At 54.4% G+C, this 13327-nt stretch overlaps 1 protein-coding gene across 1 annotated transcript; it reads left to right on the top strand.

Moving 5' to 3' along the window:
• Window positions 1-1217: 1217 nt before the first annotated feature.
• On the top strand, window positions 1218-12312 carry MPO (myeloperoxidase). Its single transcript, XM_003414378.4, has 12 exons — window positions 1218-1302; window positions 1457-1550; window positions 1923-2098; window positions 2541-2664; window positions 2747-2876; window positions 2962-3168; window positions 4179-4497; window positions 6141-6301; window positions 7997-8243; window positions 8749-8919; window positions 9867-10104; window positions 10786-12312. The coding sequence occupies exons 1-12, from the start codon at window positions 1227-1229 to the stop codon at window positions 10991-10993; spliced, it is 2151 nt and encodes a 716-aa protein (XP_003414426.2). The 5' UTR covers window positions 1218-1226; the 3' UTR covers window positions 10994-12312.
• The last annotated feature ends 1015 nt before the right edge of the window (window positions 12313-13327 follow it).

Raw genomic sequence — 13327 nt, 5'->3', positions numbered from 1 at the left:
TGGGAACCATGGTTGGCATGTGTCCAGCCTCTCTAGCACCCAAGAAAGTGGACAAACACAGTCATAAGTCATAGGGTACTTTTCTGCCTAAGAATGAAAGCCTCTTTGCCAGCCTTCCTCAGGGAGAAACTTCCCCTTCTTCTATTTTAGAATGATCCTAAAGTTTAACCCAAACCCTCCCAACAACCCTGATCTTGTCCCAAAAAGGCCCTGGGCTTCGTCACCCCACTGACCACAACCACAACCAGCTCTATTCTCTCCAGTTTCCTGAAATCCAGGAGCAGATGGTGGGGATGTGGGGACAGCCTCCTACAAAAAGCCAAGATGAAAGGGGAGATTGGGTAGGATAGAGGAAGTTTCCTTGGTCCTGGGCCTCTAGCTCTCAGGACTCTCCTTCCTGTGAAGCCCAACGGTCTCTGGCCAGATTTCCTGCCCATTTAGCCCTTGACAAAACCAGGGGGCTGCCCATCAGAGTTGATCCCAGAGACAGAATACTACTGGGATGGTCCCCTGAGCCTGATCAGGTCATTAGCACTCCAGATCTCCCCTCCTCCACCTCTCTGGGGTCACTCCATTCGCATCATTCCTTAGGCTGACTTTTGTCCCTTTCAAAGGAGCCCTGGGGGCTCAGTGTATCCAGAATTTGGGAGGAGGGTTAGCTGTTTGTAACCCCTGGTGACAGCACTGGTCTAGGCACACAATGGAGGGCTGAGAAACCCTGGATTGGGGGTGCTAAATTCAAAGGCTGCAAACAACTCTGGTCCCTCCTTTCTTGCCCTTCTCCTCCCCATCCTGGGCCCCTCTCTGTGCACCCCAGCCTCAGTTGTTGTTGCTGTTAGGTGCCATTGAGTCAATTTTCCACTCATAATGACCCCATGTCACAGAGTTGAACTGCCCCATAGGGTTTGGGGGAGGAGAATTCAGGCTCCTGGGGTGGACCTCCTTCTGCCCCACCCCTCCCTCCAGCTTGGAGGACATAAAAGCCCAGGCCCAGTGCAGAGGTATTGCCAATGCCAGGTGAGCTTTGGAGGTGGGGTCTTTGGGGCTAGATGATTGCAGCTGGTGAGGGTGGGCACTGTGGACCACTCCCTCAAAGAGGCCTGGACTGCACGCATAGAAAGGGTTGGGAGAGGTAGGAGGCAAGGAGGAGATGGACAGTGGGGTTCTCTTCTCCCAAATGCACCCTGGGCTTGGGACACTGACTGGGTTGGGGTCTCCTTGCAGAGATGAAGCTGCTCCTGGCCCTGGCAGGGCTCCTGGCCACTCTGGCCATGCCCCCGCCCTCTGAGGGCACCACTCCAGGTAACAGCTCAGAAAGGAGAGAAACGGTTGTTGTTGGGGTGGGTGGTTCTGACTCCCAGGGACTCCTCTCTTCAATACAGTCTTCCCTAGCTCTGGGGTCTGGATGGGGGGGACTTGGGGTCCATCCTGACCTCATGACCCCTGCTCTGGGCAGCTGTCCTGAGGGAGGTGGAGACCTCAGTGGTGCTGACCTCCATGGAAGAGGCCAAGCGGCTAGTGGACAAGGCTTACAAGGAGCGGCGGGAAAGGTGGGGGAGCCGATACTGCCCAGCTCTGGGCAAGGCTGCTCCGGGGCCTTTCAGAGCAGAAGCAGGCAACGGAGAGTTTGTGGGATGCTCCAGGGGTGTGTGAGGGGAGGCTGGGCTGGAGCTGGATCAGGGGACCCTCCGCCTGTCAGTCTGTCTGTCAGTCCTTGTCTTTCTGGGTGTGAGAACATCCTCAAAACCACCCCTCCCATGGCCTTACCTCTATCTCGACACCCAGACCCTGTTTATAGAGAAACTCTCGTCCCATTTGTGGTCTGTCTGTGGTGCCCTGTGAGTCTACCCCCCTCCCTCTGCTGGGGTTGCTGAGTGCTCCCGCACCCTTGTGCAGCCCTCACCCCTCCTTTCTCCAAACAGCATCAAGCAGCGCCTTCGTAGCCGCCTGGCCAGTCCCATGGAACTCCTGTCCTACTTCAAGCAGCCAGTGGCTGCCACCAGGACCGCTGTGAGGGCCGCAGACTATCTGCACGTGGCCCTAAGCCTACTGGAGGGGAAGCTGCGGTCCCTGTGGCCGAGGCCCTTCAATGTCACTGGTACTGTTGCCTCCTCCCACCCCAGCCCCGTGCTTACTAGTGACCCTTCCTAGTGTCCCCAGTCACCTCCCACCAAAAACCAAAACCAAACCCACTGCCATCAAATTGATTCCAACTCATAGCAACCCTGTAGGACAGAGTAGAGCTGCCCCCATAGAGTTTCCAAAGAGTGCCTGGTGGATTCACACTGCCAACCTTTTGGTTAGCAGCGGTAGCACGTAACCACTACGCGACCAGGGTTTCCCCACCTCCCACAGATCCCCCCAATTCCTACCTCTGGGGAGTCTCAGGGGCTTCCTAGCATCCCCTCCTAGTCCTCAGACTGGACCCCCACCCAGGGTCTCTGAGGTCCCCAGCCTCACACAGTCCAGGTTAGAGTGGCAGGGATGGAGGCTGGGGAAGGGGGCTCAGCTCCCTCTGACACCTCCCTCCTGGTGCGCAGACGTGCTGACTCCCTCTCAGCTGAACCTGCTCTGGAAGTCCAGCGGCTGCGCCTACCAGGATGTGGCGGTGACCTGCCCAGAGAGGGACAAGTACCGCACCATCACCGGGAAGTGCAATAACAGGTGCGGCCGGCTGGGGAGGCGTCAGGGTCCACGGTTGGGGCGCGGGGCCACCCGGTGCTCAGCACCCTGTCCTCCCCTGCAGGCGCAGCCCCACGCTGGGGTCCTCCAATCGCCCGTTTGTGCGCTGGCTGCCGGCGGAGTACGAGGACGGCTTCTCGCTGCCCTTCGGCTGGACGCCCGGGGTCAAGCGCGGCGGCTTCCCCGTGCCTCTGGTGAGCGCTGGCGGGCGGAGGGCACGAGGCTGGTCCCCAGTCCACGCAGGGTCCCGGCCTCGGTCTGACGCTCTGTCTTCCGCAGACTCGCGCAGTCTCCAACGCGATCGTGCGCTTCCCTACGGAGCAGCTGACCCCGGACCGGGAGCGCGCGCTCATGTTCATGCAGTGGGGCCAGCTGCTCGACCACGACCTCGACTTCACCCCCGAGCCGGCCGCCCGAGCCTCCTTCACCACTGGCCTCAACTGCGAGACCAGCTGCCTGCAGCAGCCGCCCTGCTTCCCTCTCAAGGTGCTGCATCCTTCCCGCCCACCGCGCCTGCCCGGTGGGAAGTGTGTGTGGGTGGGGTGGCTGTTCTTGAGAGCGCCCGAGTTTCCTTCTCCAGACCCTAATGGGTAAGGTTGGCCTTGCCCACCCACCCCCTAGTGTTCAGAGTCAATGCCTGTCTCCTTCCCTACCCAGCAATCAGGCAGGGTCTCTCATTCCTTTACTGTCTCTCCCAGGCATGATTTTTATTGGTGGAGTTGCAGGCTCTTTGTTAGGCTGGGGAGAAAGTTCTCGGCTGAAGGCTTTTCCCAGGGTCCCAAACCTCTGAGTGTAGGTGCCCCTGTGCTCATTCCTGTTTCCCTCCCTCAAAAGTAGTGCCTTCCCCCAAACCCACCTTACACAGAGCAGAGTCCAGGGTCTCCCGGTTATAGAGTTGGAGTGGAGTAGCTGGTCTGCAGCACAGGCTGAGAAGGGAAGGAGGGCTAGGAGACATAGGAGAGCCAAGGGAGGGGGAGACAGAAGAGAGGGAGAGAGACAGGAGAGACACAGTGGTGAGTGAGACAGGAAGAGACAGGAAGAATGGAGAAGCAGAGGGAAAGGGACAGGAAGGCAGAGACAGGGCAAAGGGAAGTGAGGAGATAGAGTGAGAATGTGAAGAGACCAAACCCAGGGAGCACAAAGGAGAGAGAAAAAGGAGAAAGTTCAGTGGGGAGTCAGAGGATGCCCCCTGAGGGGAACACCCTGCATTCCCCACTTCAGTGTTCTGGTGTCACCCCTGAAGCACAGAGGCATCTTGCTGGTGGAGCCCCAGGCAGTGATCATGTGGGGGCCTAGGAGAGGCCTTTTGACAGGCTGAGGGGACCAGAGGCCCTGGGGGACCCCTGCTTTGGTGCCTGAGTCTCCCTCTCTGGTTATGGGCTTCAGGGCTGCTTACCAGGTGAGATCAAGGCCCTCAGGAGGATGGGCAGGGGAAGAGCCATTCCTGCCACTGTTCTGGCCCTAACTGAGTGGTCAGTCCTCCCTCTGTGCCACAGATCCCGCCCAATGACCCCCGAATCAAGAACCAACGTGACTGCATCCCCTTCTTCCGCTCCTGCCCGGCCTGCACTGGGGGCAACATCACCATTCGCAACCAGATCAATGCACTCACCTCCTTTGTGGATGCCAGCATGGTGTATGGCAGCGAGGACCCCTTGGCCAGGGACCTGCGCAACCTGACCAATCAGCTGGGGCTGCTGAGGGTCAATGACCGTTTCAGGGACAATGGCCGGGCCCTGCTGCCCTTCGACAAACTGCATGATGACCCCTGCCTCCTCACCAACCGATCCGTGCGCATCCCCTGCTTCCTGGCAGGTCAGCCCTGGGGCGGGAGCTGGGGTGGCTCAGGGGATGTGCCCTGCTGGAGTCATAGCCAGCCTGCTGTGCGAAGCTTGTGGGTTTGCATTTAAAGAGAGTCCGTCCTCACCAACTTCACAATATTAATCAGTTGCCTTGGTGACAAATTGGATGGAACGAAAAGGCCAAAAATAAAGGTTAAATCCCAAGATGGAGACATAGGTATGGCTGAGGAGCCTCTGTCCATCTGTCTACCCTTTGTCTGTCTTTGTTTCCTCCTCTGCTTTCTGGAGAAGAGTGGAGTTCTTCAGGGGCAGGGAACTAGAAGGACAGACAGCAATGTGACACCATCATCCTCTAGAACTGTGCTGTCCAATAGCGTAGCCACTAGCCCTATGTAGCTGCTTTGATTTAAATTAAATAAAATAACAAATTCACTTTCTCAATTGCACTAGCCATATCTCAAGTGCTCAACAGTTTCACATGCCTAGTGGCTCCCATATTGGGTAACGCAGATGTAGAATATTTTCATCATTGCATAAAGTTCTGTTGCACAGCCCTGATCTGGAATGTCACCTCCTACCCATATTAATTAACCTTAATAAGAGAGAGTGGGATTTTAAAATTTAAAGAACTGGTAGACCCAGAATATGGTCGAGATGGTAATTGTGGTCATGCCCAGAAATACTCCAATGTGTTTAAATGTCAACCCAATAGAGGCTCCTCCCTCTGGCCACCCTCCCACTCAGCCAGGGGAAAAGGATCAAGGTTAGTGCCAGTGGGGAGGATTATCAAGGACAGTGCCAGTGTGAACTTCCTGGGACAGGAATGACTTTCACTGGTCTGCCTCCAGCCTGGTGTTGAAGAGCTAAATACCCCAGGACTGGATCCTCTGACCTCTGGATGCTCACGGGGTAGAGAAGCTGCTCTCGGGGAATTTTCTTTTCACCAGACTCTAGAGCTGGTCAGGACTGAACCCTGTGTCCTTTTGAAGTGAGCCTGGTCCTTCCCTTGAACAGGGCCCCAGGAGTGGACTTCAAATGTCCTATGCCCTAGCCCTCTCCCCCGGGACAGGCTGCACAATTAGCATGCAGTGAGGGTAGAGAGGGCAACTCTGATCAGATGACAGTGGCTTTCTTGAGTCCTGTGTTGAGAAAGATTCTGAGGTTTTAGCAGGAGAAAGTGCTGTGGCCCACCAGCTGCGTCTGACATGAACATGGAAGTAGGGGGTGCCAACAAGCATATAACTTTTTGGCCTTCCCTGTAGTCAACCAGACAGTGTTCATGGATCGCCTGCTTTTACCAGGCATTCACTATGTTAAACCCTGTGTGCCTATGTATGTGCTGGGAAGGAGTTCAGATACAAAAAGGCATAAGCCATAGTCTTTGTCCTCAACGATCTCCCAGCCTCAGGGAAGGTGGTAAGTCCTGCGTCAGGTGTGATGCCTAACATATGAGCATTTCCAACCAGCAGAAGAAGCCATTATGGCAGACTGGGGCATCAAGGGCAGCCTCCTAGAGGAGCATGGCGTGGAAAGATGGGTAGAGACGAGGGGTGGGTAAGGGGCACTTTAGGCCTTGGCTGGGGAGGGAGTTTCAATGGAGCAAGTCCTCTCTGGGACGGAGGTATTAGGAATCATGATGGCTTCTGCTTCCCCAAGGGGACACCCGTTCGAGTGAGATGCCTGAGCTCACCTCCATGCACACCCTCCTTGTCCGGGAGCACAACCGTCTGGCCACAGAGCTCAAGCGCCTGAATCCCCGCTGGGATGGAGAGCGGCTCTACCAGGAAGCCCGGAAGATCGTGGGTGCCATGGTCCAGGTAGGTAGTCCTGAGTGTGGGTGAAGTGGGGGAGGGAGGGTCGGACAGACTCGGAATCCAAACCTGCCTCTGCAGCATCCTAGCTATGTGACCTTGGGTGAGTTGCTTAAGCCTCTCGAGCCTCAGTTTCTTCACCCATGTTGCTGTAAGGCTTAAAGGACACATATGAAAACAACTGGCAGGTATTCTGTACCCAGCAAAGGTTACTTTCCTCTCCTTCTTCTTGGGCTTGTTGCCTTTTCTTCTTTCCTGAGGGTCCAGGAATGGTGTTGGGGGGGGTTAAATGGTGGGTGTGAAGTGCCTGTTGCATCGTAGGGGTTCAGTAAGTGCTTCATTCTTCCTCAATTTCAGAGTCACTCTTGGCTCCTTCACCCACTCGCCTCCTCGTTTTGGCTCTGTCAGAGCCTCCTCAACTGCCTTGGCCTCATTTATGCCTGGGGCAGTGCTCTGTCTCACTCCGTCTCCTTCTGGTGCTTTGGTACTCCCACTGTCCCCCAGACAATCACACATAAACACACGCACACCTTTTGATACTCCTTGACTCTGGAGGAAGAAAGAGTTGCAGGGGCTAAGGGTGAGTTTTTGATTTGCACTAAGAACTTACATGAGATTCATTTAAGCTTCACAGAAAATTCTAGGATCTAGAATCTAGAGTGATGCTGTTTTACCTCTTCCCTTTTCACCGGGGCAAATCAAACCAAGGTGACTCTTCATTCCTTCCTGCCTTCCCCTACTTCCGTAAACATATATTGAGTCCTATTTTGAGCCCTCCAGGAACTTATAAGTTAATAGGAGAAATGAGATATTAATAACTCAAGGGGAGGGGAGCTATTGCAATGACTGACAAAGCCTCTTGTTTTTTAATCTTCTAATTTTTTTTTTTTAAGGCAATAGGAAGGAGCTCTGGTGGTACAAGGGTTAAGCGCTAATCAAAAGGTCAGCAGTTTGGACTCACCGGCAGCATCACAGGAGGAAAAGACCTGGTGATCTGCTCCTGTAAAAATTACCAAAAGCCAAAACAAAACCTACTGCTGTCGAGTTGATTCTGACTCATAGCAACCCTATATGATAGAGTAGAACTGCCCCCATAGTGTTTCTAAGGCTGTAATCTTGATGGAAGCTGACTGCTACATCTTTCTACTGCAGAGTGGCTGGTGGGTTTGAACCACCAACCTTTTGGTTAGCAGCTGAGTGCTTAACCACTGTACCACCAGGGCTCCTTCTCGTAGGGATTACAACCTAGGAAACAGCACACAACAACAAGGCAGTGGGCAGTATAAACCAAACCCACTGACTCAAAGCGACCCTACAGGACAGAGTAGAACTGCCCCATAGGGTTTCCAAGGAGCGGCTGGTAGATTCAAACTGCTGACCCTTTGGTTGGCAGCCGAGCTCTTAACCACTGCATCACCAGGGCTCCTATGGGCAGTGTAATTATCCTTAATTTCCATTTGAGGAACTGGGGCTCAGATCAGTTGATAATTGGCCCAAGATCACACAGCCTTAGTCACACAGCAAGCAGTAGAGCTCTGTTTACGTCAGTTACCACCACTTTGTTAGGCTAGGATCTGTGGGAGGCAATTCCCTGGCCATGGACAGATAGAAGGGATCCTCCCAGCCAGGAGGAGGTGGAGACTCTGCCTGGTGGATGGGGGGCAGTGAGTGGAGAGGCCACTGTGACTATCTTTCCTTTAGATCATCACTTACCGGGACTACTTGCCCCTGGTGCTGGGGCCAGAGGCCTTCAGGAAATACCTACCCCAGTACCGTGGCTACAATGAATCAGTGGACCCTCGCATTGCCAACGTCTTCACCAATGCCTTCCGCTATGGTCACACCCTCATCCAGCCCTTCATGTTTCGCCTGGACAATCGATACCAGCTCATCAGCCGTGTTCCGCTTAGTGAGGTCTTTTTTGCCACCTGGAGGGTTGTGCTGGAAGGTGAGCCCAGCCTGGGCCAGAATGCACTGGCAGCTGAGGGTGCAGTGGGGTGGGCTTGGCCGCAGGGAGCCAGAGTGGGGAGAAATCCTCTTTCCTTCCACCTATGAGGATCTGATCTGACCTTCCAATCTCCATTCACCTGAATGCTGTCTTGTCTAATAATAAAAGCCTCTTTTTTTTTTTTTTTTTTTTGAGGGTGGGTGCGTAGATGGCTCTTAAGGGGAGTTGATTCCTTCCTATGTGTTATTCTCCATGACCCAGGAGGTCAGATGCTGGGGGCATCCCAACCTTGCAAGTCTGAATGGCCTAATTCCCTGATTCCTCAATGCCCTTGGCTCATGTGATGCTGGTGAGGACCTGCCCACTGGGGCCTCCTCAGCACCAGGAGCTGCGTGTGTACAGCCCTCTTCTCCAGTCCCTACCAGCCCTGGACTCGTCCCTGAATCCAACCTGAGCTCTGATACTGAACCAGGTTCTTTCCCAACATTGCTCCTCTTGACCCCAGGTGGCATTGACCCCATCCTCCGGGGCCTCATGGCCTCCCCAGCCAAGCTGAATCGCCAGAACCAAATCGTGGTGGACGAGGTCCGAGATCGGTTGTTCAAGCAGGTCATGAGGATTGGGCTGGACCTGCCAGCTCTGAACATGCAGCGCAGCCGGGATCATGGCCTCCCGGGTGAGGGGCTGCAGGAGTCCCCCGACCCCAACCCCACCCCATCTCCCAGCAGCAACACAGTTGGGGAAAGAGAGGGGTGGTAAACTTGTCTGCTAGGCTCCCAACTCCCCTTCCCATTTAAGGTAGCTGCTGCCATTCCCCGTGTCCCCAGCTGCCCCAAGCTTTCCCCCCACTCCAGCACCATTGTCTCAGAAAGTGACATGAGGTCAGGCCCCTCTCCCTGGGCCCACTGGATCAATTTTCAGCTCTTTTCGGCCTTCTTTGCATTGCTGTAATCCTCAAACTTGGAGCATCACAATAGTAACAAGCCCACTCACAGTCTGAAAATCTGTCTCCATAATTTCCTTTTGCTTCATTTTATATGAACTCTGAGAAGATATTATTGTTATCTTCATTTTGCTCATGAGGAAACTGAGGATTGGAGAGATTCAGAACCTGCCCAGGTTTTCCCAGCCAAGTCAGCTGCAGAGCTGGGCTTTGAACCCAGATGGCCCTGATCCCAAAGCTCCTGCTGCCTTATGGGACAGCCTGTGTGGCTGAGCCTTCTAGACACACTTCATTCTTCTCAGGTGGGAGACAGATCTATCCGGTCGCTCCAGAGGAGGACAATGGGAGGTCCCTATTCTTGGACCTGGCAGGAGTTATGACAATTTTGGGTTTGTTTTAGAGTGGGAGGGCAAGAGTAAGACAGAGAGGATCCTGGAGAGGCCCAGCTGCCACCCTTGACCTGAGCCGAGGGTTCAGGGTTCCTTAGGAGCTTGTAAAAAAAAGACAAACTCCTCTGTGCCCCACTTCCCGATTCACCTCCATATATGACCTAAGTGTGTTGGGAAGGTGAGTTTTCTGAGTTGATGACATATATGTGAATTCCCCTCAGCTATTCCCAGTGACCTCGCACCTTGCAGAAGAGGGATCTACCAACAGCCCCCTTCCCTCCCTTCACACAGGGTACAATGCCTGGAGGCGCTTCTGTGGGCTCTCACAACCCAATACGGTAGGCGAGCTGGGCACCGTGATGAAGAACCTAGAACTGGCGAGGAAGCTGATGGCCCAGTATGGCACGCCCAACAACATTGACATCTGGATGGGTGGTGTGGCCGAACCCCTGCAGCCCAACGGCCGTGTGGGCCCACTCCTTGCCTGCATCATCGGGACCCAGTTCAGGAAGCTCCGGGATGGTGACAGGTAAAAAGGTGGCTCAGGCTCGCTGTGTGTCCGTGGGCATATCGCTGAACCTCTCAGGGCCCCAGTACCCTCCCTCCTGTCAAATGAAGGGGCCAGAAGGAATCTGTGATTCCCCATTGTATTCCAAGGTCATCCCTAATGTGCCCTGAACCTGTTGGGGCTGCAGCAAGGAGGGACCTGGGCCACTGGTTAGGATGATGCCACCCTTGACTAGCATGGCTGTGTCCGTTGCTTTCCCACAACTCCCCACAGTATCAGATCATCATGACCCTGACATCTGTCCTCTCTAGTTCTCACCTTGCCTGTACTGCGCCTTAGAGAAACTTAGGAAAAGGTATCCCTGTCTGAGTGGACAAACTATAAACCACACCCAAGAGGCTCTCGCCTGCCCCTACCCCTACCCCACTGGATGCAGCCCTGGGTGGGGCACAGGGCTTGGTGAGCCAGTATGTGCCACTAGCCTCAGTGGTGCTGGAGACCACTGGGATGGGGGCAAGGAGGAAGCAGCTGTGCTTTACTCTGCACTGGAAGTGGAGTTCCACTTGTCTGAAGGCCCCTGGCAGACAGGGCAGGTGGGTGTCTGCCTGTGACCCTCCTGCGTCTAGGGAGCAACTCAAGCCAGCTGATGCCCACCCAGCCCAGGCTATCCTCAGGCCCAATGCCCACGGTGTCCTTGTGCAGGTTTTGGTGGGAGAACAACGGTGTGTTCAGCACGCAGCAGCGGCAGGCCCTGGCCAAGATCTCCCTGCCCCGCATCATCTGTGACAACACAGGCATCACTACTGTGTCCAAGAACAACATCTTCATGTCCCACATGTACCCTCGGGACTTTGTCAGCTGCAGAACGCTCCCTGCGTTGGACCTGACCCCCTGGAGGGACAGGGCCTAGGGGCTGGGTAAGGGGATGCAACGTGCAGGGTAAGCATGGCTGGGCTGGCCAGCTTAGACCCCAGAGATCTCCCTTTCCCCAAGGCAGAGTTCATCCCTGCTCTAGGTGTCAGCCGAGAAAGAGGAATGTCAAGACATGCATTCATGTGTGAGTGTGTGTGTGATGTATATAAATTGGCATTTCACATATGTGTTGTCTGTGAACACGGTAGGGTTTTGTGCGCCAGGTATGTGCATAGTTTATGGAAGTGTGTGCTTGCTGTTTATGTTAGTATTAGAGCAAACTGATGAAGGGTGCAAGCTCAGGCACTGGACTACCTAGGTTCAAAGACTGGCTCTTTGGCTTACTGGCTGTGTGATCTTGGGAAAATGACTATGTGCCAGACCCCTTAGGGGGCCTGTTTGCAGCCCCTAGTTCTCCATTTCGGAGGCTCCGGGTGGTGCAGATGGTTAACGTATTTGGCTGCTAACCGAAAGGTTGGTGGTTCGAGTCCGCCCAGAGGCACCTCAGAAGAAAGGCCTGATCTGTCCCGAAAAATCAGCTGCTGAAAACCCTATAGAGCAGTTCTACTCTGACACACATGGGGTCACCATGACTGAGGACTGACTCCATGACAACGGGTTAGTTTTTCACTTCTTGAGTCCTACTATGTGCCAGGCACTGTACTAGGCACAGGAAACATACAGAGGTGAGAAAGACATCATTTGTGTCCTCCTGGGGCTTACACTTTGACTGTGTCCTGGCTATGAGAGCTGAACAAGTGACCCCTGGGGAATGACCCATAGCAGTTAGTCTGAGTGGTAGTTGAGTTAGGGGTCCAGGAGAGCTGGGCTCAATCCACAGCCTCCCTTTCTTCCCTTACCCTGCTTTCTTGCTGTCCACAGGAGCCTGCCTGGAGAGGAACTGGGGCCCACCGGCCCTTCTGTACTATTTGTTTGTATCTGATGTTTATGACAATAAAGTATGCTAATGAGGATCTGTGCTCTGTCACCTCTGCATGGGGCTGGAGCCTCAGCTCCCTCTGGGCTCTGAGCCCTGAGCCAGTGTGGTCTGTGCCTCATGGGCCTGTGCACTGGGGAGCCCACATTGGCTGTCCCATAGATGGAAGACGGTTGGTTTCTAGAAGCCTAGGGGCCAGGCCAAGCTGAGCAGACGCTCCACCTGACCCTCCACCCACACCACCCTGGAGAACAGGAACTGTGGTCACCCAGCCCCTATGTTCATTCATTGCTCTGGCAAACATTTGCCACATGCTCACTCCATGTCAGGCCCTGTGCCACATGCTGGGAAGCCAAGGGGCCTTCGAAATTCTCACAGTCCAGTGGGAAAGAATGCAGAGGTGCGCTGAGCAGGCAGGCCCTCCCCAGAAGATAGGGCACCTCTGGATTCTGCATCCCTGAAGCCCGGCACAGTGGCTCAGGGCCTCCAAGACAGTAGATTCCTGTTCACTCCGGCTTCACATGGCCAGGTCTCCAGAACAGGGTCAGCGATGGCTGGTCCCAGGGGAAGGACAGAGCCAGCGCTGGGGGGGAGGGGAGGGGAGGGGCGGGGAGGAGGAGGGGCAAGAGTATATTTTTCAAATAGTCTTGCCTGGAGCTTGAGCCTGGCCCCTTTGTCTGACTGGTGGATCCCTCCCTCCTTCCTTCCCTCCATTTTCCCCTGCTGCTGGGAGCCCGGTGTGCAGGATGATAGGGTGTAGTGTCCCTGCAGGGGCCCCAGGTAATGTTAGGACCTCACCATGGTGAGAAGCAGGATAAATCCTGTCCACCCTCATTTCACGGATGAGAGAGGTGCTCAGAGAGATCAAGGGACTCAGTCCACAGAGTAGTGGGTGCCAGACTCTTCCCACAAGATGGCTAAGTGTCTCCCGCCCCTACTGGCCAGGCAGGATATCTGGAGGCCTCAGCCTGGCTAAGCTTACCAGAGGGCCATTTTAAAAGAAGAACGTATGAATATGTCCTGGGCATCAGCACAAGGAATATTATGGAGCTGCCCCTTCAGAAAGGAGCCCTGTTGACGTTAGTAGTTAAGTGATTTGCTGCTAACCGAAAAGTTGACGGTTTAAACACACCAGTCATTCTAAGGGAGAAAGATGTGGCAGTCTGCTTCCATAAAGATTACAACCTTGGAAACCCTATGGGACAGTTCTCCTCTGTCCTACTGGGTCACTATGAGTCAGAATCAACTTGATGGCAAAGGGTTTGGTTTTGGTGCTTTTTGGCCCCTTCAGAGGCCTTGTAGGCTTCAAGGAATGTCCTAAAAGAAGAGAGTATTTCCCAGAAGGGTTATGGGAAGGAAAATTAATTTGGGCTATAGTGGAATCCAGGCTAGGTT

Source organism: Loxodonta africana, chromosome 18 (genome assembly GCF_030014295.1).
Source record: "Loxodonta africana isolate mLoxAfr1 chromosome 18, mLoxAfr1.hap2, whole genome shotgun sequence".
NCBI classification, from domain to species: Eukaryota; Metazoa; Chordata; class Mammalia; order Proboscidea; family Elephantidae; genus Loxodonta; species Loxodonta africana.
This window is presented reverse-complemented; position numbering and strand designations above follow the sequence as displayed.

Excerpts from the sequence above, each read along its gene's own strand:
- MPO (XM_003414378.4), top strand. The coding sequence starts at position 1,227 with ATGAAGCTGCTCCTGGCCCTGGCAGGGCTCCTGGCCACTCTGGCCATG. Across the intron at positions 1,551-1,922 it reads TACAAGGAGCGGCGGGAAAG|CATCAAGCAGCGCCTTCGTA; the intron begins GTGGGGGAGCCG and ends TTCTCCAAACAG. Across the intron at positions 10,105-10,785 it reads AAGCTCCGGGATGGTGACAG|GTTTTGGTGGGAGAACAACG; the intron begins GTAAAAAGGTGG and ends GTCCTTGTGCAG.